The following is a 26316-nucleotide window of genomic DNA, read 5'->3' on the forward strand; positions in this document are numbered from 1 at the left end:
CCTGTGAGGGTGGAAAAAACAACTGTTTTTCCTCTGCTCTCACACTACAGCAATCAACACTAAAGACTTTTTTTTTTTGAGACATAGTCTCACTCTGTCACCCAGGCTGGAGTGCAGTGGCACAATCTCAGCTCACTGCAACCTCCGCCTCCCGGGTTCAAGTGATTCTCCCACCTCAGCCACCAGAGTAGCTGCGATTACACGCACCCACCACCACGCCCGGCTAATTTTTGTATTTTCAGTCAATATGGGTTTTCACCATGTTGGCCAGGCTGGTCTCAAACTCCTGATCTCAGGTGATCTGCCCACCTCAGCCTCCCAAAGTGCTGGGATTATAGGTGTGAGCCAATGCACCTGGCCACAGAACATCTCCATGACCAAATGTGTGTCTGTTTTTCCCCAAGCACCAAGCAGTGGACACCAGCGGGGCATCCCCCAATTCCATTCCGATGCTGTCTACCTAAAGATAGCCTCAGGTCACACAGGTTGAGGGCTCAGTCCCCAAGACTGTCCCCTCCTTCCCACCAGTCACAAGTCCAGGCTTCCAGAACTTCTGACCAATCAGCTCCAAACCCGCTCTTTGGGTTTAATTTATTTGCTAAAGCAGCTCACAGAACTCAGGCAAACTTACTTTCACGTCTACCGGTTTATGACAAAGGTTCTTTTAAAGGATGCAGATAAACAGCCAGATAAGACACACACAGTGAGGCCTGGAAGGGTCCTGAGCCTGTCCCCATAGGGTTGGAGCATGCCACCTTCCCAGCATGTGGATGACGAGTTCTTGTTCACTTTCTTACAAACCTCCGTGTGTTCAGCTATCTGGAAGCTCTCTGAGCCTCGTCCTCTTGGCCTTTTTTTTTTGAGACACGGTCTTGCTCTGTCACCCAGGCTGGAGTGCAGTGGTGCGATCTCAGCTCACTGCAACCTCTGCCTCAAGGGTTCAAGCGATTCTCCTGCCTCAGCCTCCTGAGTGAGCTGAGATTACAGGCGTGCGCCACCACGTACAGCTAATGTTTGTATTTTTAGTAGAGAAGGGGTTTCCCCATGTTGGTCAGGCTGGTCTCGAACTCCTGACCTCAAATGATCCACCTGCTTCAGCCTCCCAAAGTGCTGTCTCTCCATCTGACTGCAAGGAAATGAAGTTGCAGGGAAGTGAAGTGACTTCCCCAGGCCATGGAGTTGTTGGCTGTAGAAGTGCAACCAGCAGAGCATCTCTCCTGGGCCCTGCTCTTCCTAGAATTCACAGTGGAAGATGTATACCCTACTCCCACCTATTCCTTACCTCCAAGCCTCCCTACATAGCAGAGACCTCTCTCGTACATGACTGCCACCCACCATTGTCCTAGAAAGAAGTCAAACAGTGGCATCTGTCAGTCCCACATCTAGTCGTAGCAGGGTGCTGAGTGGGGTGGGCGTGGTGGCAGAGAAAAGGTGTGTCTTGGAGCAGTGAGAAAAGGACTCAGGGCTGTGCTTCCTCAAGGAGTTTCATGGCATGTAGCCTGCCTGGAAGGTTTTCTGCCAGCATCTAGCAGGATGCATTTCACAAGCAGCATAAATCCTCCTTAACTGTTTTCCCTTACAGCTAGTTTGCATGTGATGGTAAATCTGAATTGTTACTCAGTTATTGTGTTTATTAAGAACAGCCCACCTGCAAGGTACTGTGACATTGAGGGTACCAGGTTAGGAAGAAACTAGCATTTTTTTTTTTTTAGATGGAGTCTCGCTCTTGTTGCCCAGGCTGGAGTGCAATGGCGCTATCTCAGCTCACTGCAACCTCCACCTCCCGGGTTCAAGTGATTCTCCTGCCTCAGCCTCCCAAGTAGCTGGGATTACAGGCACCTGCCACCATGCCTGGCAATTTTTTTGTGTATTTTTAGTAGAGACGTGGTTTGTCCATGTTGGCCAGGCTGGTCTCGAACTCCTGACCTCAGGTGATCCGCCCAAAGTGCTGGGATTACAGGCGTGAGCCACAGCGCCTGACCTCAGCAAAAGAATTTGGCAAGTCTAGAGGTAAAGCTTAATACTGTAAAGATGCTAAAGATGCTGTCTTCCCAGATCATTAATTTAGTGCAATGTCAGTCATGATCCTAAATAGATTTTAAAAAGCAATTTTTTAAAAATATAGAGACAGGGTCTCTTTGTTGCCCAGGCTGGTCTCAAACTCCTGGCTTCAAGTGATCCTCCTGCTTTGGCCTCCAAAGTACTGGGATTACAGGCATGAGCCACCATGCCTGGCCCTTAAATAGATTTTTAAATATAACTTGACAAAATAAATCTCACTGGATTGAGAAAATACATAAACATAGCCAAGAAAAACAATTTTTTTGAGTCAGAGTCTCATTCTGTGTCACCTAGGCTGGAGTGCAATGGTGCGATCATGGCTCACTCTAGCCTCACTCTCCTGGACTCAAGTGATCCTCCAGCCTCAGCCTCCCCAGTAGCTGGGACTACAGGCACACACCACTGCACCTGGCTAATTTTTTCTTAAATTTTTATAGAGACAGGGTTTCACTATGTTGCCCAGGCTGGTCTTGAACTCCTGGCCTCAAGTGACCCTCCTGCCTCAGCCTCCTAAAGTGCTGGGATTACAGCCATGAGCCACTATGCCTGGCTGAAAATTTTGATGAGAATTGGGTTGTGTAAGTATGTTCACCCTGACAAAAGAGCTGTTTGCTTCAGATTTATGGACTTTTCTGTATGTATATTACACTTCTATAAAAGTTTACAAAATTTGGGGGAGGATATAGAAAGTAGAGATAAACTTGTCTTATAAAAACATACTATAGGGCTATCATAATTAAAACTGTAAGGCATAATAAGACAAATAGCTCAATGAAATGGAAGAATCTTGCTACAGAATTTAATGTGTAAGACATGGGGAAATTATTGATTGTTCAATAAATACTGTTGAGACAATTAGCAATCCATTTGGAAAAAATCAATTATAGACCGCCCCTCCTGACCATATCATACACAAAATCCCCTTTAATTCCAGGGGATTAAAGACATAAATAGCATGATCATTCACTGATGGTAGAAGGCTTAATTCATACTGCCTTTTTGTAGGACAATTTGGTAGGCTCCTTCAACATTTAAAATGTGCAGGTGGGGTGTGATGGCTGACGCCTGTAATCCCAACACTTTGGGAGGACGAGGCGGGTGGATCACTTGATCCCAGGAATTTGAGACCAGTGTGGGTAACATAGTAAGACCCTGTCTCTACAAAAAGTTAATTAGCCAGGTGTGGTGTGTGTGCCTGTGGTCTCAGCTACTCAGGAAGCTGAGCTGGGAAGATAGCTTGAGCCCGGGAGGTCGAGGCTGCAGTGACCCATGATCGCACCACTGCACTCCAGCCTGGGGTGACAGAGTGAGACCTTATATCATAAACAAATAAATATATGTATGTATTTGTGTGTGCATATGTGCATATATATATATATGTGTGTGTGTGTGTGTGTGTGGATCCCTTGCTCCAACAATTGCATTTCTTGGACTCTCTCAAGTTGGCCTACACATATATGTGCACATGGATTGATGTGCATCTGTGTTCACTGTGGTGCATATAACGTGATAGTGGAAAACTGGAAACTACCTCCATGTCCATTAGGAGGGGAATGGCTAAATTACATACATCCACACAAGAGATTACCATGTGCCACAATTCAAATAATAAGATAGGTTCAGTCATTCATGCAACAAATATTTATTGAGCAACTACTATGTGTTAAGATCAGTTCTTAGCACTGGGGATAGAGCAGAAAACAAAACAGTCTCTGCCTTCATGGGGATTATATTTTAGTGGGGTTGACAGCCAATGAACAAAGAATAATAAAAATATAGTACGATTCAGAGTGAGAATATTGTGAATCAATAAAACAGGGTAAGGGCGGACAGGGACAGGGAGGTGGCATTTCAGACTGGGTGCTCATCAAATCTTCTCCAAGGAGGTAACATCTGGGCTTTATTTGAGGGAGCTCTTCATTCACGGAAAAGAGGTCTCCAGAAACATTAAGAAAAAAAAACAAAAGTAATTATGGGACAACTTATGGTTTTTAAACTATGCCTTTGTTTTCCTAAGTATGCATATAGGTATACAGGTATAGATCTGGACATCAGTCAATGGCTGGACATGGTGGCTCACACCTGGAATCCCAGCACTTTGGGAGGCCAAGGCAAAAGGACAGCTGGAGCCCAGGAGTTCGAGACCAATCTGGGCAACATGGTGAAACCCCATCTCTACAAGAATTACAAAAATTATAAAAATTAGCTGAGCATGGTGGTGTGGGCTTGTAGTCCCAGCTACTTAGGAGGCTGAGGCGGGAGGATCACTTGAGCCCAGGAGGTTGAGGCTGTGGTGAGCTACAGTCGTGCCACTGTACTCCAGCCTGGGTGACAGAGACTCCGTCTCAAAAAACTAAAAAATGTAGACATCAGTCAAACTAATATTAAAGGAGTGGTTTAACACTTATTTTCCAGCAAGCACATATTCACGTTACTTTTAGAACAGACTTTTCAACTCTGTGAACAAAAGCTATTTAGAGCACATATGCGAAGAGCTGGGTCAGCAGAAGCAGCTTAGGGGTTAAGAGCATCTTCCCTGGGGCAAAAATGTCCCCAGGGGCTCAGCTGCTAGCTTTGTGACCTCAGGCAAGCTGTGGCTTCAGTTTGTCTAGAGTAGCTGTTCCATTTGGGTTTGTACCTAGAGGGAGGAGGCCAGGGGTGCTGCTGAACACCCAACAATGAGCAGGACAGCTCCCCCATTTGTCAAGAGCAATGTGGAGAAGCCGTGCTCTAGAACAAGGGGCAGTGTCCGCCTCTCAAGAGTTGAGGACTCACGGTGTGCAATGCACTTAGCATGGGCCCTGACACATAGCAAGTACTTAATAAATAAGAACTATTTTTATTACTGGACTTCCCTGAAAACTAAAAAAAAAAAAAAAATGTTGAGTGTGGAGGACGTGGTAGTGCCAGGAATCAGTTCTGCTGAATCCCAATTCCAGCAGCTGGCTGGAAGGGATCTCTGACCTCCACAGCAATAACGGTCTTCACAGGGTGTGTGTCTGCCAATGGGATGGCCTATACAGAGCTCCTCATTCCTCCTGTTTGGTTTTTCTGGTTTGAATCTCATCTCCTGCCAGTAGTTCAGGGACATTCCCACCAGATCACCTGGTCTCTTGTACATATTCAGCTGTCCTCTCTCAGACATTCCCTGCGGTTCAGAAGAAACACACTCAAGCTTCTCTTGTGGGAAAACCAAAACCCAAACCCACCTCACCCCCCACCCCCAGCTTCTCACGCTTCCTGTGGCCTTGACCTCCTCTTTCCACCCCTTCCCAGGAAATCCAAGAGACGCCCACTCTGCTGCTATCTCCTCCTTCCACCCCATCAGGTCAGCAAAACGGCTCCTGCCACATTTCCAACACCTGGCCACTGCCAAGTCACTGCTTCTCCCTCTTCCTCTTGTATCGCTTCTCTGCTGCCTTCAGCACTGCTGACCACTCTCCCTCTTGGCCTGCTCGTCCTCCCATCCCTCCTCCTGCTCACTCATCCTCCTTTTCTCAACCAGGTTCTCAGAGGCTGGGCCAAGGCTGCTGCCTTCTCTCACTCTATGTTTCCTGTTCTCAATCCCCCAGCAATCTCACCCACTGCTGGGTCCTTACTAACCTCTTCCACCCAAAGACTCCCCAGTCCACCTGTAGCCCCCACCCTGCTGTCTCTGCCAGGTTGTCTCAAAACTCCCTGAACTCAGCAGTCACAACTGATCTCGTATCTATCCTGCCAATCTGGTCTGACTCTAGTGCCCCCATCTCAGGGAATGGCACTGTTACCTGTGCAAGTGGGAAGCCAGCAGCTTAGGTGGAGTCCTCCATCCCAATCACCCCTGGCAGGTCCTGGGAGCACGACCTCAGCATCTCCCAGTCTCCCCTCCTCCATCGTCCCTGCACCCATCTCACTCGCCCCTGCTTCTCTTCTGCTTCTGTACCATCGCCCATTCTCCCTGCAGCCAGAGCCGTCTCTCAAAGTTGCTATGGAATCCAAATCACACCACACAGCCCTGCTGCTGAAAACTCTTGAATCCATTCTCTAAGGATGAAATGCAAACTCCTCCCCCTGTGCGCCCCCCTGCCCCCTCTACTCTAGCCACGCTGGCTTCCTCCCTGCCCTGCAGCTGTGTGCCCCACGCTCCTCATCTCCCCCTAGCTCACTTGCTTCCACCATCCCTACATTCCAACCTGGAATGCCCACTCTACCATGCGCTCATCACCTGATCCTGTCTTATTTTCTCTATTATTATGTCCCCAGCATCTGACACTATTAATACTGTGAGTGGCAAACATTCAACACATAGAAGCCATCATGACAATCTCTGAGAAGAATCTGGCATATAAACCCTACAGTGATCCCAGAGAACCTTCTGGAATCAAACTCTATCAACCCTCACCACCCCCTTCACCCCTAAGTCCCGTCACCCAAGTGTCTTATGCAACTTTCTTGGTACCACCTGGGTGATTCTTGAAAGAAAACTCAAGTGTGGGCGTGCCTGGGCAGCACAGTGGCGGACTGCTTCTGTTACACTGTGTAGCTTTTTACTCAGCCCGTTCACTTGCAGCAGGGGTCGGGCAGTATTTACCCCAGCAAGACCCAGAGCTCAGCTGAGCTGCCTGAAGTTGAACTCTTGTAGGAAAGGAAAGGAAAAAGGAAAGACCCCCAAGAACCCAAACTGTCCTAGACAAAGAGAAACGACCACCAAGGTTTGGTTCTTGAATATGTATTTTTTACTGAAAAAATCATTCATAAATTAACATACAAAAATGTACAAACACATGAGTAAATAATGTAATGACAAAGGACTATTTTTGTGAAAAGTGTTTTTTAAAACATCTTTAGATTTCAGTGCAAAAATGTACCCCTGGCACCTCTTAAAACGTAAGAGCAAGCTCAAAAACACGTAGTGATGGAAATAAGCTAGCTACGCTCAATGCCATCGTCAATGGTGAGTGGATACAATCAATCCACGTGGCTCCTGCTCAGCTATTAATGTCTGTGGTAGAGCATCTCTGACAAGAGGACTTATTATGTCAAAATGAGTATTCTTGCAAATACCCCCCCACCCCCCAAAACAGCATGAACAAACGGGGACACCTTTCCCTGCACACAGCAATAAAAGACAAGATTAAGGGGCCACCCATCAGTAGCCTTGAAGATTTTCAGCTACCAATATATGCACAAGGTCACATTTGGTTCCTGCTGTTTTTTTTTTTTTTAACATGACAATTTCACGCTATTAACAGCACACGGGCCTGGCTGTACATTTTTAACTATGACATTTCCCATATGATATTCGAGGCCTGGTGGACGCATGACTGACAGTGCACATCCAGAGATTCCACACTCATCAGACACAGACATGACCGCAAGGGTATCAAAGTGACCCCACTTTAAGCAGTGAAAAGAGACCTTTCCTTTTGTTCTCAAATCAGCATTTTCTTGAGTCAGGTGTTAGCCTTTTGCCAACAGTGTGTACTTGATGGTAATTATGGTAACGTAGAGCTTCAAACAAGATTGCCTTACAACACTGCCGCATACACACACGGCATCCATGACTCAGAATCAGTCTGTCCTGGCAAATCCTTCCAAATGACATCAAAGTGTTGTCACATTGAAAGCAACTCACAGCCTTCAGTGAGGAAAGGGGAGAGGAGAATGAGAAGGGGAGGCAGGGACAAAGGCCCGGTAGGGGTAGGGGTTGCAGGGTGGAGGGGGGTCTTTATTGCTATATGCACCATAAAACAAAGGAAAATCAAATGAACTTCTGTGTGTAATGTTCCCTTGTGAAGGTATTTTAAAGCATGAAATGCTTAAGTCTTAAAAAACATACGCTATAGCTTACCAGCATTTTCAAGGGCAGGAGCCTGCTCTCTCATATGAGCCGATAAGAGCTTTGCAATGCAATTTATTTTCTAAATACCACTCTGTTCTTCAAAAGAACAAAAACACAAAAAAAAACAAGGCCTGGCCAATCACTCCCACAGTTTGTGGGGATCATATGTCCACAGAACCATCACATGCAACGAAAAAAGCCCTAACCCACACACACACACACACACACACACCCCTACACACACCCATGTAAACCATGAAAATCAAGGAAGTTGAAGGCAAACAAGGCAATTAAAAAAAAATACGAAGTACTCTTCAGAAAGTACTCCTCATCACAATATATAAATATGTTTTATGGAAAACAAGGGCGGGGGGAGGAAAACTGGCATTTTCCAGAATTCTGCAGAAGCCGACAGAGACTACAATTTGAGGGCTTTGGTTTGGGGAAAAACAAAGAGGCACAAATTCAAATACAATTTAGAATATGACTTCAAGGCTGGGCGCAATGGCTCACACCCGCCCATAATCCCAGCACTTTGGAAAGTCAAGGTGGGCGGATTGCTTGAGTCCAGGAGTTCGAGACCAGCCTGGGCAACATGGGAGAAACCCCGTCTCTACCAAAAATACAAAAAATTAGCCAGATGTGGTGGTGTGCACCTCTAGTCCCAGCTACTCGGGAGGCTGAGGTGGGAAAATGGCTTGAGCCTGGGAGATGGAGGCTGCAGTGAGCTGTGATCGTGCCACTGCACTCCAGCTTAGGCGACAGAGCCAGACCCTGTCTTAAAAAACAAAACAAAAGAGAATATGACTTCAAAATGCAGGTGGGGGTGTAAGCAGTGCACCTGGACTCTTGCTTGTCTGGAGCTTTGTTACTCTAATTTCAAAGCTTCAATTGGGTCTTACCTGGATCCCAGCTGCCCCACAGCATACAAGTGTCACCAGCTCCCTGGCTCCTGGCTCCCTATTCGAGTGCTCCTTGGTTCTATGTATCAGTTACTAATGTTGACAAAGAATCTTTCCAGAGACCAAAAAGGGACGCAGAGGAATCACTGAAGCCAGCTGGTAATGTAGGCACATTGTTCAGAAACTGTGGCCAAGTTCCACAAGAGAAAAAGTAAGAGGGGGAGGGATTCCCATACACACCCCCGCCCCCCACCCCCTGCCCCACCATGCTGATGAAAAGACAGAAAACGAAGCCTGGAGAGCCAGAGATGTGTGTGCAGCGAGCCCCGGAGGGCCTGCTTTGGGCAGGAAGCAGCCTGCTCTAACAGCAGCCTCCTGCTTAGCGGAGAGTGGGATGAGCACGTGCATGGCTGACAGGGAAGAGTGAATCCAGAGCAGAAGTCAAGGGCAAGACTCGTGGGGGAGGAAGAAAGGGGCAGAAGCCAGCTCCCAGCAATAAAGGTCGGGTTATTTTGTTCTTTTGTGACATGCCCTACATCCACTCCCTCCCCAAAGTGACAGCAATTCGGGAGATGACATTCTTCAACTGCATTTTAACTGAGTTTCTGCTCTTGCCAACCAAGTAAGTGGCCTAATATATAAATCCTCGATTTGAATTGGAGCCAGCTAGAAAATTAAATTTTAAAAAGGCATTTTACATGGCTTATTTACAATTATACTTCTTCAAGAAGTGATTGTTATATATTTATGTCTATTTATCTTTCCCAAACACCCTCCCCTCCACCCTCAATCCCCACCCAAAGAAGGTAATTTTTTAAAAAAATGAAACGAAAGAGAACACCAGAGATATAGAAGAATGGTGTGGAGTTTCATTTGCTCTTCCTAAAACGCAGCTGCCCTGTGGTGGGTTTGCCTCTGCTCTGAAGGCCAAGAGGCTCCAAGGTCATGTGTAGGGACAGGCTCCACGGCAGGACCACGGCAGATCACAGTTCATCACGGGTTCTGGAGACTGTGGCTAAGACAAGATGTGGGGTAGGAGACGGGGAGAGAGCAGCAGGACAGACGTCTGTCTTGTGAAAACAGAAAGCCAGTGCTGACGAAGGAAGTCCCCAAGCTCACTCCCTCAGTCCCAGCGGCTGATCCAGTGAAGGCGTTTGTGCGTGTGCTGTCACATTTTCCCCCTGAACCCTGTGATCCTTCATGAGACACGGTATTTCTGTTCTCTTGCTGTGTAGACCCTCCCCCCTCCAAAAAAAAATCTCATCGGACTGCTTTCTTGGTGGCGGTGGGTAAAGCAAACGTACATTCTCTCCTCTCAGTACTCGTTCACCTGAGCCAGCTCGGGTGTCAGGTTGACAGTTATGTTTTTATACAAGGCGTCGTATGTGATGTTTGCAAAGTAGTTCAGGTTGTTGAGGCCATCCAGCCCTTGCCGTTCTTTTGACTTCCTCAGCAGAGCATACCTGTTTAGGGAGGGAACAGAGAAGAGGTGGCTCTGAGTAAGGATCCACGCCTCTGCAGTCAGAGGATGGAGCAGGGTGTCCCATAGCAGAGGACGCAACCCATGGCAGCACTTCCGCAGCACAAGGTGGGCACATGGCCATTCTGCTATGCCAGGCTGAGTGCTGTGGTCAGAAACACCTCCTGTGTTTCATGCCAGGTGCTTCACTTAATTATTTCATTTAATGCTCACCCCAGCCCCTGCTAGCAAATGAGGAAACCAAAGCTTAGTAATGTGAGGTAACTTGCCCAAGGTCAGAGACTGGGGAAGTGGGAGGTGAAGTATTAAAAATACAACAGATGAGAAAGTTCATACTCTGTATTCAGTGCCATTTTACTCCCATGAAAACAGAATTTCAGCAATTAGAATCGGTTGTCTAGAGTACAGTCTTCTCCACAGTTTAGAAAAGACACACACACACACACACAAAGAAAGAAAAGATAACACAGCAACTGCAGCCACCCAGACAGAAGCTCAGGACACCATTCGGAACAGGAGCCTGCAGAAAGGGCGCCACTGCTCTGTCACCTCAGGGACCTTCATCCAAGCCGTTTCTTCCCAAATTCCCCAAAGGCTACTGGGGAGACCACAATGCTGAAGACATAGGACAAGTGAATTCCTTACTATTGAAATGTTCACCAACGGTCTGATCCCCACACCGGTCTGCCTCAGAGTTAGAATACATGCAACAGCTGTCAAACAGCTGTCAGAACAGGGCCTCGGGGTGGGGAGTAGAAGGGGTTGTAATATGCTCTAAGACATCCGGACATGAAAGTATAGGGGATACTTCCAAGAGACAGAGAGAAATTGCACCAACCTTCCAAGAAACTGGACTTCTCCTCGATGGTGATGAGGAATGGACTTGTACTTTCCTGTGTCACCCTCTGGCCGGCTCACAGAATAGCCTGCATTCTGTACTCTGTCCAAGACCAAGAGAACGGGCTTTTAGATACAACAGTAATAGCCCAGCAGTGACCAAAGCCTACAAGACATGTTACAAGCTTACCCTGGAAATCACACACAGCAAAAGCTCTCACCCACTCAACTGACTCGCTGTGTCATTTCTTAAAAACTGAGTTAGAACTCAATTTTAACTGAATTAAACTTTTCATGTGAATGGAAAAAACAGGCTGGGCTCGGTGGCTCACGCCTGTAATCCCAGCACTTTGGGAGGCCAAGGTGGGAAGATCATTTGAGGTCAGGAGTTCGAGACCAGCCTGGCCAACATGGTGAAACCCCATGTCTACTTAAAAAAAAAAAAATTAGCCAGGCGTGGTGGCGCAGGTCTGTAATCCCAGCTACTCAGGAGGCTGAGACAGGAGAATCACTTGAACCCGGAAGGCAAAGGTTGCAGTGAGCCGAGATCACACCAGCCTGGGTGACAAAAAGAAAATCCGTCTCAAAAAAGAAAAGAAAAGTACAGAAAGAAATAGCTACTTCCAGGGAATAAAATAGAATCAAAATGGGGATTAACACTTAGATACTTGCATCACCTAATTTTTTTTTTTTTTTTAAAGACACAGGGTCCATTGTGTTGCCCAGGCTGGAGTGCAGTGAGGTGATCATGGTTCAGTGCAGCCTCAACCTCCCAGGCTCAAGTAGTCCTCCCATCTCAGCCTCCTGAGTAGCTGGGACTACAGGCGTGTGCCACCACAACCGGCTAACTTTTTAAATTTTTTGTAGAGACAAGGTCTCACTGTGCCCAGGCTGGTCTTGAACTCCTGGGCTCAAGTGATCCTCAAGCCTAGGCCTTGCAAAGAGCTGGGATTACAGGTGTGAGCCACGGTGCTCAGCCTATCATTTGAATTTTTATCAGCAAAATAGTACTTGTAATTAACAACACATACTTTTCAAAAGCCAAGCTACAAAGTAAACAGATACCAGTAGTATTTTGCATTTGTTCCTTACGAGGTTACTATTTACTTACTCCATAAAAATATTACTTTATTCCACTCACACACAGGATTGTTCACCCAAGTTTGTACAGTACAAGCCTTATGTGATGGCGCAGCTAAATCTATGTAGACATATCACTAATATTCCACCCTTCAGTTTGGAGTGGTTCCAATGAAATGGACATTTAGTATGCAGAACGCTGGTGAAGTGAAAAGTTTTGTTAGAACCTTTAGCAGGAGGGGCACTTAGTTATAATATGCCTTAAAAACCCTATTTGCATCCATTAAAGGACAGAGCTTAAAAAAAAAAAGAGCCTTAAAATGACTACATTCGCTTATAGGAATTTTTCCTAAATAGGAATAATAGGCAAAAGAATTATCTACTATAACACACTCTAAATAGTGGAAAATGGAAAAGATTCTAAATATACAACAGGAAATAGTTACATAAATTACAGTACATCTATATAACCGAATTAAATGGAGCCACTTAAGATCCTGTTTAGAGTATTTAATGTTGATATAACAAAAACAGTAACACCTATTGAGAGTTTATCACATATCAGATATGCCAGAACTCCATACACATTACATCATTTAATCCTCACAATCCTGAGATTTGTGATTTTAAAAAATGATACACAGAGATTTTAAATTACTGTTCACTTGCACTTTTTAAACACAAAATAAACTCAATGAAATGGTAACATGTTACTTATTGTTGTGGGTAATTTATTTTTATACTCATTTGTATTTTATAATGAACATATTATTTATTAGAAGAAAAAATTGCTAAATTATAATTTGTTGATTTTTGCATGTCAAAGGAGAAAAATTAAAATAGCTGCTTTGTTGGCATATACAGTTTGTTTCTTAAGATATTAAGATATTTTTAAATTAAAATTTAAGATACTTTCTAAAAACTTGTACGTGTGTGTGGTGTGTGTGTGTGTGTGTGTGTATTTTTTAAGACAGGTCTCACTCTGTCACCCAAGCTAGAGTGCAGTGGCACAGCTCTCTGTGGCCTCGAACTCCCGGGCTCAAGTAATCCTCCCACCTCGGCCTCCCAAAGTGCTGGGATTACAGGTGTGAGCCATCACAGCTGGTCAATTTCATTTTTTTTCTTAACCTTTTAAACTGTAGCTACTAGAACATGTTAAATTACACACATGGCTTACATTATATTCCTATTGGATAGTATTGGTCTGCAGTCTAAGGTAGCATTTCTAGAAGACACCAAAAGAACGGCAGAGGTACCTGTTCCAGAGGTCGTCATCTTCTCCACCCCAACCCCAGAAAGCATTAGGAAAGCCATTGATTTTCCGAAATTGTTCCACTGTTAAGCCACTCACTCCGCCAAAGAACTCGGTATAAGGAAGCCTAGGAGGAGATGTGGGACATCAATCATCTGTGTGTTACAGGGTAATTGTTTTCCCTAGAAGGTTCTCATTTGAGGACTAAAAACAGTGCTCTCTGTGCTCCTGACCTGAACCATATGAACTTGCTTCCTCATGCTGACATGTATCAAATTAGCAAAATTAATTTTTGCAAACTGATTTTTAATAGCTTTAGTGAGATATAATTGACATACCCATACACAATTCGCCCATTTAGAGTATATCATTCAATGGTTTTAGTTTATTCACTGAATTATGCAACCATGACCACAATCTATATTAACATGTTTCATCACTGTCCCCCACAAAGCCCTGCACCCATTAGCAATCACCCCCTACTCCTCCTGTCCTCCTTAGCCCCTTATAACCATTTATCTACTTTCTGTCGCTATAGATTTGCTTATTCTGGACATTTCAGACACCTGGAATCATATGATACACGACCTTTGTGTCTGGCTTCTTTAACATAATGTTTTCGAAGTTCATCCATGTTTTGTCACGTATCAGTATTTCATTGCTTTCTCCTGCCAAACAGTACTCCAATTGTATGGATACACACATTTTGTTTATCCATCCATCAGCTGATGGGCATCTAGGTTGCAGCTAATTAGATTTCCTTTTCATATCACTCACCATCCTTTCAGATTTAACCTCTTTAATTAAGAGGAAATGATACTCACAGATACATATACTTATCCAATTTGGTTGCAAAATGCCTCGGCATCTGTCCACATCCATAATAGTTGCGATCACTTTCCGGTATGTGATCTACATCATGAAAAATCAAACAGTCCCAATCCAAGTCCTTCATTGCTTCTTGAAAGCCAACGTTGAAAAGCATGGCTCGATTAAAGGGTTGGGTACCAACCTAAAAGAAACAGAACTTTATTTTTAAAAGAATCTTGAAGCAAAATCTTTGCTGTCTTTCCTGTGCCTAAAGAAGAGTTTATTAGAACCAACTGGAAAAGATCACTGGGCTAGTGTAACCAGGTCCAGCACCACAAATCAACTCACAGTGTGGCCCAGAAGTCACTGGACCTCTGGCATGGGCACAGTGGCTCACGCCTGTAATCCCAGCATTTTGGGAGGCCAAGGTGGGCGGATCAGGAGTTCGAGACCAGCCTGGCCAACATGGTGAAACCCCATCTCTACTGAAAATACAAAAACATTAGCTAGGCATAGTGGTGCATGCCTGTAATCCCAGCTACTTGGGAGGCTGAGGCAGGAGAAATTGCTTGAACCCGGGAGGCGGAGGCCGCAGTGAGCCAAGATCGCACCATTGTACTCCAGTTTGGGCGACAGAGCAAGACTCCGTCTCCAAAAAAAAAGAAAAAGAAAAAGTCACTGGACTTCTGGCCCCAATTTCTTTAAAAATGTAAGTGGTAGCAAACCCAAGCTTCTCTTTCCCAAGGCTACTGAAGGCAGAAATTCAACCATATAACAGCATTTAGAAGAGTACCCCGCTCCACAAAGGTAAGAGACAACACTACCATTTCTACTCTATACCACTTGCTCTTCAGCATATCAACCAATCTCTAACTGTTCATAAACCAAATCTAGTACAAAGAGTGGTTTTTAGTTTTGTTTTGTTTTATTTTTAAGATCTAACTAAGAACAGTCACTGAGCATGCCAGGGACTCAAGCCTATGGGCAAGAATTCAGTGGCTCATGAAGAAACTAGTTCAAATCAGTTAACAGCGTAATTAGTGTTACAGCTACATTGACTCCCCCTTGCCACTATCAAACTTAGGACTGGCAGATAGACCGTTAGCATTTCCCAGATGCCCGGCCTTGCTGAACAGTGGTGCCCAATTTTCTTCTCACTCCAGTATAAGGCAAGCTCCAGGGTGACCACTTAACAGCAACTCAGACTATGAGACTCAAAAGTGTGCCCATAGGGAGAGGTGGGCATGCAACAGACCCTCAGGCTGACGATCAGTGTATTCAGGGAAATCTGTCAACCTTTTGTTTTATCTATGGATATAGCACCTCTAGTTCAAGGATCACATACTTCAAAATGCCTACAGAAGCCAAGTCAGTAATGTAAACATATAAAGTAGGCCCGGCAAGAGAAAACCACAGTAGGACAGTCATGTTCCATCTAAAGGCAAATAAAAAATATGCAGGACCAAAAAAAAAAGATTTACAGACCGAATTTGCCATGTGGTCTTCTTCAGTTTGTGACCTCTGGTTCACTACCAATATTTTTAAGATGAAAACAAAACCAAACCCTCAGGCTTAGAGAAGTTTGCGAATGTCCCAGGCCACTTGGTTGATTAACAGCAGACATGACAAGCACTGAGGTCTCTTGACTCCAAGGCCACATCCTCTGTGCTGTACCTTGCTGCAGCTCTTTATCTTAAGGGGAACTTCCTGGGTCTGGAGCCTGCAGGCACCAACAAAACCACCATATAAGAGGCCTTTGTTCATGAGCCAACAAAGCTCCCTCCTGGATTCAAGTGTGCCCAGTACTGGGCAACAAACACCTCAAACCAGGAGCACAGAATTGCTCTCTGCTCCCCCTTCAAACCTCAGGCAACTCAGTCCTAAGATTTCAGTTTTATTGGCTCTTCACACTAACAGTGGATTAGCTTGCAGCAACCTAAACTGCTGTCTCAGAAGAGAAAGAAGAAAGGAAAAGAAAGGACTACTCACTTGTTCAACCACATAAAATGCAAACTGTAGGCGCTGGCGCTGGAGCATGGGAATCAGGTGTCTGAACAGGACTGGGAGGTGCTCGTGGCGGTTCCGGAAGGGGATAAGGATCGCCACCTGGAGTGGATTACAGCAAAAGAAGCACAGTTAGGACTCTCAGCTTTCACTCCTTAGCAGGACACCGCTGCTGAATTGCTGACCAACCCATGGGAGTTCTGGGAGGCTGGCTATCTTGTCCTCAGCTTTCTCTAAATAAAGATCTATGTTGGCAAGTTGGCCCTTGGACCTAGATGAATGTTATTCTTACATATACCATATCTTATAGTACACAGTAGGCCTACAATTTATTCTAGGCCATAACTCATAGGAAAACACACATTCTACACTGTGACAAAAATATATCTATAAACTTACAATTAAAACAAGCTTCACAAAGCAGTATTTCCCCTTACAATGTGCAATGTACAAATGCTGGTTATTCAATTGTTTTTATTTCCCAGCGATGGGTTAGATACAGATCTGTTCCAGATCTGCCGATCACTGCTGCATCACCAGCACCTAACAAGGCTGGCACAGAATACGCATTTTAATAGACACTTGTTGAAAGAATGGACTTAAGCTGGGGTCACAGCTTAACGAAAACTACTGATGTCTTCTGACTATGGTCAGGCAGAAAAAAACTAAATCTCAGTGTCAAGCCAGGTAACTTTGCTTTTTAATCCACTAATCTTGTAGTAACCAATGGAGAACACGAATGAAGCACTGACTCTGCAGATGACTTCTGCAAATGGGTCAGTAGAGACCACCAACGCCCTCATCCCCTTGCTTTGTTAATATTCCTGGTGGGAAGACCAAAGGGTCTTGCTCGGTCATTAGAATAATGCAAATTTCTGTATCTACAAAAGAGTCCTTGTGGAAACCCATTCCTCTAAAATGTTTCTACATTTGCATGGGGTGGTAGGATGAAAATGACAAAATGTCATGGTTAGCTAATCCCGTGGTGATTCGGACCAAAGGCAAACCCCAGGTGGGCTTCTCAGCATTTTGGCTGTGACTTCACACCCTACCTTCCACCGAGGCATGCAATCAGAAGGCTTCCAGTGACCTCCGAGCTTGATGGTTGGGTCTTTGGAGAAGAGTTCATGAATGTAATCCATTCCAATTTCACTCATGTTTATGTCTATTGGGCCCTCTGAACAGAGAGGGGGAAAAGGGATTAAGAGGTCAGAAAATGATAGGTTTCCCTAGGCCTGGGGTTTTAGTCTCTGGAGGGTGCAATGCTTTTTCAGCTGAATTTGTTTTTAGCAAGGATGGAAGTCCCTTCCTCTGCTTTCCATCTCACCGCATTTCAGTTCCTCACTATTTTCAAGGTGAAGAGGCCAATCAAGGAATTAAGACTCTAGAGTTCTGCTTCTATCAGGGGCCAGGAAGAAATGTAGACTTTAAGTAAAACAGCAGCTAAGCTTTTCTTTTCTTTTTTTTTTTTTTGAGACAGTCTCGCTCTGTCATCCAGGCTGGAGTGCAGTGGTGTGATCTCAGCTCACTGCAACTTCTGCCTCTGGGTTCAAGCAATTCTCCTGCCTCAGCCTCCCGAGTAACTGGGGTTACAGGCATATGCCACCACACCCAGCTAATTTTGTATTTTCAGTAGAGATGGGGTTTCACCTTGTTGGCCAGGCTGGTCTCGAACTCCTGACCCCAAGGGATCCACCCACCTGGGCCACCCAAAATGTTAGGATTACAGTCATGGGCCACTGCGCCCAGCCTTCTTTTTTTTGTTTTGTTTATTAATATGTTTTAATAAATAGAGACAGGCTCTCACTATGTTGCCCAGGTTGGTCTTGAACTCCTGAGCTCCAGTGATTCTCCCACTTCGGCCTCCCAAAGTGCTGGGATTATAGCTATGAGCGCCTGCACCTGGCTGCAGCTGAGCTTTTCTGAGAAGAAGGAGAAAAGCAGCTGAGCTTTTAGAGTCATGTCAGGTTTGCTCCTGATGCAAGTGCGGACACACTACCTCTCTCAATCCATTCACCAGTGGGTCAGGACCCTGAGTGATTATGTCCTAACTCAGAATGCTGGTCATCTCTGACTTAAGTCAGGAAGTGGTACAGTAACAATCAATAAATGCTACCAAAACAATGAACTGATAACATTAGTTTTAGGCCTATCAATGCCTATTTCTGATACACAAATCACAGCCTTCCCAAACTAAGCTTACATCTAGATGCAGACAAATGCAGGTTTTAAAGGGAAAACCTATATATGTGTGGTGAGACATGCAAATGAAACAGTAAGGCTTCCAACACAACTTACATACTTATAATTAATTATTCATATATGGATGAGAATATGTTCAAATACCATGCACGACTATTTCTAACATTTTCCCTATTTTCACTATGTTTGTGCATAAAAGTCAACTTTGCAAATGTAAGATTTTCCTTTTCTTGATCTCACTTCTTAAAAAAAAACAATTTTAAAAAAAGAAGTGGGGAACTATATAAGAAGCCTAAAACTATAGGAAAGGTATAAGAGTTTACTGTCTTTGTTTTAGCTTACACAAGATTCAAAAAAAAGAACAAAAAGATCTAAGAATTGTTTTAACTAGCACTTTGTTAAGAAAATAACTTCCAAGCAAAACATGGTGGCTCATGCCTGTAGTCCCAGCTACTCAGGAGGCTGAGGCAGGAGGATTGCTTGAGCCCTGAAGTTGGAGACCAGCCTGGGCAACATAGTGAGACCCCCACCTCTAAGATCAAGCACTACAATCAGTGGGAGATTTATACTAAAAAGACAAAGCTGACTACCTATACAGTGATGTGCTTTGACATTTTCACCAGTGACGGATGGCATATACGGTGGTTGCATAAGATCACAATGGAGTTGAAAAATTCCTACTGCCTAGTGATGACATAGCTGCCATAGCACTGTTGTGTTACTCAAGTGTTTCTGGTGATGCTGGTATAAACAAATCTACCGCACTGCCAGTCGTATAAAAGTGTATCACAAGGCTGGGAGCAGTGGCTCACACCTGTAATCCTAGCACTTTGAGAGGCTGAGGTGGGCGGATCACCTGAGGTCAGGAGTTCGAGACCAGCCTGGCCAACATGGTGAATTCCCATCTCTACTAAAAATATAAAAATTAGCCAGGCGTGGTGGCAGGTGCCTATAATCCCAGCTACTCAGGAGGCTGAGGCAGGAGAATCACTTGAACCTGGGAGGCAGAGGTTGCAGCGAGCGGAGACGGCACCACTGCACTCCAGCCTGGGCAACAAGAGCGAAACTCCATCTCAAAAATAAAAAAGTATAGCACATACAATTATGTAGAGTACATTATACTAGATAATGATAATAAACTATGTTACTGGTTTATATATTTATTATACTATATTTTAAATCGTTATTTTACCCTTTTGAGACAGAGTCTTGCTTTGTTGCCCAGGCTGGAGTGTAGTGGCACATGAGATCATGGCACACTGGAGCCTGTTGCCCAGGCCTAGGTGGAGGGGTTGTTTGAGGCCAGGAGTTCAAGACCAGCCTGGACAACATAGTAACACCCCATTTCTTAAAATAAAAAAAATAATAATAATTTTAAAATTAGCCAGGCATTGGCAACAGGCACTTGTAGTCCTAGCTCCTCAGGAGGCTGAGGTGGGAGGGTTGCTTGAGCCTAGAAGTTCAAGGCTGCAGGTTTTTTTAATAAACTTTTTAAAAGTTCACAAGTTTAGAAAGTAAAAAGGTATAATAGTAAGGTTCATCTACCATTAAAGAAAGAAAAATATTTTCTGAATAAATGTGGTGCAGCCTAAGTGTTCAGTGTTCATAAAGTCTACAGTAGTGCAGAGTCATGTCCCAGGCCTTCACGTTCACATTCACTCCATGTTCACTCACTCACTGACTCACCAGAGCAACTTCCATTCCTGCAGGCTCCGTTCATGGTAAGTGCCCTACACAGCTGTACCATTTTTTATCTTTTATATCACATTTTTTACTGTACCTTTTCTATGTTTAGATACACAAATACTTACCACTGAGTTACAATTACTGTATAGTACCATGCTGCACAGGTTTGCAGCCCAGGAGCAATAGGCCATACCATACAGCCTAGAGGTGTAGCTACACCATCTAGATTTGTGGAATTTTACTCTAGGAGGTTCCCCCAACAATAAAATCACCTAATGATGTACTTCTCAGAAAGTACCCTCGTTGTTAAGCTATGAATGACTGTATTCATACTTTCTCTAGGAAGTTCAAACAGAACCCAAGTTACAAAGGACAGGCAAGTGCAAAGGAAAGAGTGAAAAAGTAGGAAAGGCAGAAAATGGCACCCAAGAACACAGGCAACCTTGCAGCAGGCTTTGAAGAGGAGCCAGGAGCACAACTTTCACAAACCCTGTTTCCAATGGCAGGGAGGTATTTATATTCTCTGGCAGACAGAAAGATCAAGAGTGCCCTCCCCTTTATCCATTTTAAAAGCAGAGGAAGACAGGCCAGAGCTGTACTCACTCATGGAAGGGAGCCTTTCAGGGCAGGTATGGTTTGCAAAGTAGGTGAAGTCTTCAGGAAGAAATGTTGTAGTTTGCAGGAAGGTTTCACTGTGGTTCAAGTCAAGAGGATAATCTAGGGAGATAAAGGAAAAAAGCCGATCAGACTGGTATGTGTAATCAACCATGCAATTATTAGATGCCTACCAAGTAAGTCTTTCTCTTAGCTATCATCTTGGGGGAAGGAGACAGGACTCTGGACTATCGCTTTGATGCAGCTAAAAATGTAAACCCATCAATAAAAATGTTAGCCAAATGACACATTTTAACCAGTGTTCCTATTCCTATTGATTTTATAGGTTTATATGCAGCACTCAGTTTACAGTCAACTGTAATTAAATGTAATTTAAAAAATAGCAGTTGCCCTCCTCTCATTTCTATTTTCTAAAGGAACCACTTGCCCTTCTTTTGGCCAAGTATTTCAGCATTTATATGCAGTATTCACCTCTCTGTCAGCCTCTACGGCTGGTCGTGATGTTTCTGTTTTCAGTCTTACCTACTGACCTCCGATTATGGGAGGTGAAGACATTATCCCCTTCCTTCTGCCACCCCTGCCACACGATCGCTTTCCCCAGTCTCCCATCCCATAGGTCACATATCATAGCTGTGGTTAGGACAATCTTCAGTCTTTGTATTATGATGCTGCTGTTAAGTACTAGTCCTTGCTGAGGAATGTGGGAAGTTATGCATCTTGTTGTTCTGTTTCCTCAGTTTTATATGCAATGATTCTAATTCAACACCACGCCTTTCACCAAGACATTTCCTCCTAAGACATGCATTAGGTATTCTCTCAACTTCATCCTCCCAGAGGAGGTGTGGCAGCTTCTGGCTTTCTTCCCTGCCAAATGTGCTTGGGGGGAGGTATTCTCTCGGTGATGATTCCTCCCTTCTGTACTCTGTGCTGCCTTTCTGGAGAATACAGAACAGGAGTTGGATGTGGGACCTCCTGGTCCTTTAACTGTCTTATCTTTTCTATCCAGTTTTCCATCTTGCCATTTATCTGCCCTAATTTCCAAGAGATTTCCTCAACTTTACTCAACCTTCCTTTAATCATCATCTCTGCTATCATATTTTTAACTTTGAAGAGCTCTTGTTTCCTGAATATTCATTTCTTACAATATTCTTGTTTCATGTTTGCAGTCATTTTTCTCTTATTGATATCTCCGGTGTCAACATCTTTGGGTCTTTTCTCCTGGTCTAACCAGATTCTCCAGAGAAATCCACTCGAATCTCCTCCCAGAATGGTAGAGACCTGACTATAAACATCCTGAAACTAAGAAAGAAGAGAAAGAGGCTGGGGCATATGTAATCCCCATCTTTTCAAATACTGTGGTCATGCCAGCTATCCCCAGGTTGAGGAGCCTCTGTTTTGCCATCTCTGGGGTTATTAAGTCTCCAGCTCTTGCCAGGATGGGGAAATGGGTCTGGGTATCTGACTGCTTTTTAACAGCTTTCAATCTCACTTTATTTTTGTTGCCACCTTTGCTCCTACTTCCCATATTGCTAGTTCCTGAGCTTCTGGGGGATCCTGGGGCGGTTGCTGGTTTTCCTGTTGCTGCTTTGAGCAGTCAGTTTTCTTGGGTTTGTTAAGTCTTTTATCAGTGGTTCTGCTTTCTACCTACCAAGATTTTTTGCTGTGGTCTCCTTTCCTGTTCTCATTCTCAAGGGTTTGTAATCTGAAAATCCTCACATATGTATGCCCCTTTAGAGTCACGTTAGTGGATATGAAGAGTGTGAAGGCAGATGTCTTTTTCCTAGGGGACTATAGTTGTAGAGTAGGAGGAGGGTCCTCCAACCTCATTTTCTACAGATGAATAACTGGAACAACATACACAGAACTCAGACCAGGAGCCCTGGCTAATGCATGACAGAGCTCCAACTAAACTCTGAATGAGAGATCTTTCCAGTATACGGTATTGTTTTTATTTTTTTCACAGAATATTAAATCCTTTTGGATCCATGCTGATTCTAGGAAAATTAAAACATCCTGTTCAAATTCACTTTGTACCCTAGAATTCTAGAATCTTCAACTAAGATATTTTTGAAAAAGCACTATGAGCAGGTTTCCAAGAATCAAATGGCTAACACATTGAATCCTTTTATATATGCACACGGCTGCCTACTCTGCGCTGCCTACTCTGCAAGTACTCTGGGGACAAAATTCAATGAGAGGCAACTTGAAAATTTTAACACTGTCTTAACAAGGGAAGGAACAGAATGCTTTCTGTCCTTTTTAGTAGTAGCTTTCCTGAAAAACACTAAGCCTGCATTTATAGAGAATAGTAGAGACTAATTTATATAAAGACATAAACCAGGCTGGGTGTGGTGGCTCATGCCTATAATCCCAGCACTTTGGGAGACTGAGGCAAGAGGATTGCCTGAGCCCAGGAGGCCAAGACCAGCCCGGGAAACATGCTGAGAACCTGTCTCTACAAATAATTTTAAAAATTAGCCAGGCCTGGTGGTGCGCGCCTGTGGTCCCAGCTACTCGGGAGGCTGAGGCAGGAGGATCACCTGAGCCTGGGAGGTCGAGGTTCCGGTGGGCAATGATCACACCACTATACTCCAGCCTGGGTGACAGAGTGAGATCCTATCTTAAAAAAAAAAAAAAACAAAAACATGAACCAAGACAGAACCTTAAAGATAATATTTACACAGAAATTCTCTGAGCTCAGCTCATATATGCAAACCTGGCCTGGGTTGAATCTTCTTCTGAAGGTAGTAACTACTTCAAAAATCTATGTGAAGAACCCCTCATCCTAATTATTACTCTGGATGAATCTAATAGATGAAATTATTCTCCTTTAGAAAAAAATTAAAAGACCTCACAAGTACTAGAAAATGTGCCTGTGTTTGTGATACGCCCATGTGTGGCAAGAGACGCTGGCTGGAAACATGTATTGGCACAGTCAATACATTCACTAGAAGGCAATGAAATTCCCAAAAGTATTACACTAAGTATATTTTCATAAACAAATCAACAAAAACGAAGATAATAATCATTCTGGTCAATGACTGACCCAAGCCCTAGAGCTAGAACATAATCAAGAAACTAGAATTTAAAAAACTTGAAGCAAGAGACAAACTATCTCTAACTCTAATGATTCTACTATTTGGAGTTTCTTTGAAGACAGATAAATTCCTTTCTACTTCCTTCAAACAATGATACAATAAGCCTGGTAGCAACTAGCATGAAACAAAAAAAGCAGCATTTATTTTTCTTCTGATCACTAAATTAATAATATGTCACTGTTTTAAGAATCCTCAAATATACAACAACTCCATTGTAAAAATCTTCCAGAACCTTACTCTACATGTTGGGAGGGGTGGCTTAATTTCCTGATTTCTTGTTTAAAAATTTTTAAATAAAACTTTAATTAAAATAAAGTCTACTTGGAAGGCCAAGGTGGGTGATCACCTGAGGTCAGGAGTTCAAGATCAGCCTGGCCAATCAGCCTGGCCAATATGGTGAAACCCCGACTCTGCTAAAAAAAAAAAAAAAAAAAAAAACACACACAGAAATTAGCCGGGCATGGTGGCAGGTGCTTGTAATCCCAGCTACTCAGGAGGCTGAGGAAGGAGAATCGCTTGAACCCAGGAGGCAGAGGTTACAGTGAGCTGAGATCACAAGGTTGCACTCCAGCCTGGGCAACGAGAGCAAAACTCCATCATAAATAAACAAACAAACAAACAAAGTCTGCTTTTCAGTAGCAATAGAGGCCTTTTAAAATGAAAGAGACAGAGGAAATTAATTGCTCACGACCTGGTAAAACTATGTGCTGTTATCATGAGGAGCCCTTGTTTTTCTCCCCTGCTAGCTGTCCAGCAACGGGTGGGGTTATACCTTATTCCCTTGGAGTTCCAAATATAACTTCTTACTCTTCTAAAGCATGTACCTACTGAATGAGGAAAATGCTGAGAGAAAAACGAGCCTGTTGAATTTCTACAGTCACGGTTTTACTTTTTAATTTAAATCTAATCTATTTCAAACCCGGACATGTTCTTGAAGGGCAAAGAAGGCAGCCGCTTTTACATTTAGAAAATGGGAAAACAAGCCAGGTGCGGTGATCTCTGCATTTTGGGAGGCCAAGGTGGATGGATCACCTGAGGTCAGGAGTTCAAGACCAGCCTGACGAACATGGTGAAACCCTCTCTCTTATTAAAAATACAAAAAATTAGCCAGGCATGGTGGCACGCGCCTGTAGTTCCAGCTACTCAGGAGGCTGAGGCAGGAGAATTGCTTGAACCCAAAAGGTGGAGGTTGCAGTGAGCCGAGATCCCGTCACCGCACTCCAGCCCAGGCAACAGAGCGAGACTTTGTCTCAAAAAAGAAAATGGGAAAACAGGCCAGGCACAGTGGCTCACACCCGTAATACCAGCACTTTGAGAGGCCAAGGCAGGTGGATCACCTGAGGTCAGGAGTTTGAGACCAGCCTGGCCAATATAGCGAAACCCTATCTCTACTAAAAATACAAAAATTAGCCAGGCGTGGTCGTGGGTGCCTGTAATCCCAGCTACTTAGGAGGCTGAGGTAGGAGAATCGCTTGAACCTGGGAGGCAGAGGTTGCAGCAAGCCAAGATCGCGCCACTGCACTCCAGCCTGGGCAACAGATCAAGACTCCGTCTCAAAAAAAAAAAAAAAAAGATAGATAGATAGAAAATGGGAAAACAAAAGACTCCTACCTACAGGTTCAAAGGGCTGCTGATATCATGGGCTTGCAGACCAACACTGCTGTCCAACAGCAGCTGCTTCTTCAGCATTTCTGTCCAACAGCAGCTGCTTCTTCAGCACTGCTTCACACCGGGGCTCAGAAGCCTTGGCTGCACATTAGAATTATCTAAGAAGCTTTCAAAAACCCTAACACCAGGCTGGCTGTGGTGGCTCATGCCTGTAATCCCAGCACTTTGGGAGGCCGAGGTGAGCAGATCACTTGAAGCCAGGAGTTTGAGACCAGCCTGGGCAACGTGGTGAAACCTCATCTCTACTAAAAATGCAAAAATTAGCCGGGCGTGGTGGCACCCGCCTGGTGTCCCAGCTACTCAGGAGGTTCAGACAGGAGAATCACTTGAATCTAGGAGGCGGAGGCTGCAGTGAGCTGAGATGGTGCCACTGCACTCCAGCCTGGGTGACAGAGCAAGACTGTCTCAAAACAAAAACAAACAAAATTCTAACATTCAGGCTACACCTCAGACCAATTAAATAAGAATCTCTAGCAGTCAGGCGCAGACATCAGTACTTTGGAAAGCTCCTTAGGAATTCCAATGTATAGCTAAGCTTGGTATTGCTACCCTAATACCTGGAGGAGGTAAAAACCTGCCTTCTCCCTTGTGTTACCAAATCCAGTTGAGAAGGAATGGGAAGTGCTGACCAATGGACCCCAGCAAGAATCACCACTTTCCCCGCCCATTTGAGAAAAGACGAAACACTTGCCTCTCTGCTTGAAAAAAATATGGAAATTTATATATACTAGAAAGATGCCATTGGGACAAATATCTGTGAAATATAAAGAATTAGCATTCTTCAAGAGTTAGTCCATTAA

At 44.2% G+C, this 26316-nt stretch overlaps 1 protein-coding gene across 1 annotated transcript in view; it reads right to left on the bottom strand.

Moving 5' to 3' along the window:
- Positions 1-6753: 6753 nt before the first annotated feature.
- Positions 6754-26316, bottom strand: part of B4GALT5 (beta-1,4-galactosyltransferase 5) — an 81528-nt gene continuing 61965 nt past the window's right edge. Inside the window, exons 3-9 of the mRNA XM_054467184.2 lie at positions 20739-20852; positions 17300-17424; positions 16233-16349; positions 14258-14445; positions 13438-13560; positions 11103-11204; positions 6754-10247 (exon numbers count right to left, since the gene is read on the bottom strand). Of these exons, the coding sequence (XP_054323159.1) occupies positions 10100-10247; positions 11103-11204; positions 13438-13560; positions 14258-14445; positions 16233-16349; positions 17300-17424; positions 20739-20852 (917 nt within the window). The 3' untranslated portion in view covers positions 6754-10099. The remainder of the gene's footprint in view (positions 10248-11102; positions 11205-13437; positions 13561-14257; positions 14446-16232; positions 16350-17299; positions 17425-20738; positions 20853-26316) is intronic.

Source organism: Pongo pygmaeus, chromosome 21, assembly GCF_028885625.2.
Source record: "Pongo pygmaeus isolate AG05252 chromosome 21, NHGRI_mPonPyg2-v2.0_pri, whole genome shotgun sequence".
In the NCBI taxonomy this organism is placed as follows: Eukaryota; Metazoa; Chordata; class Mammalia; order Primates; family Hominidae; genus Pongo; species Pongo pygmaeus.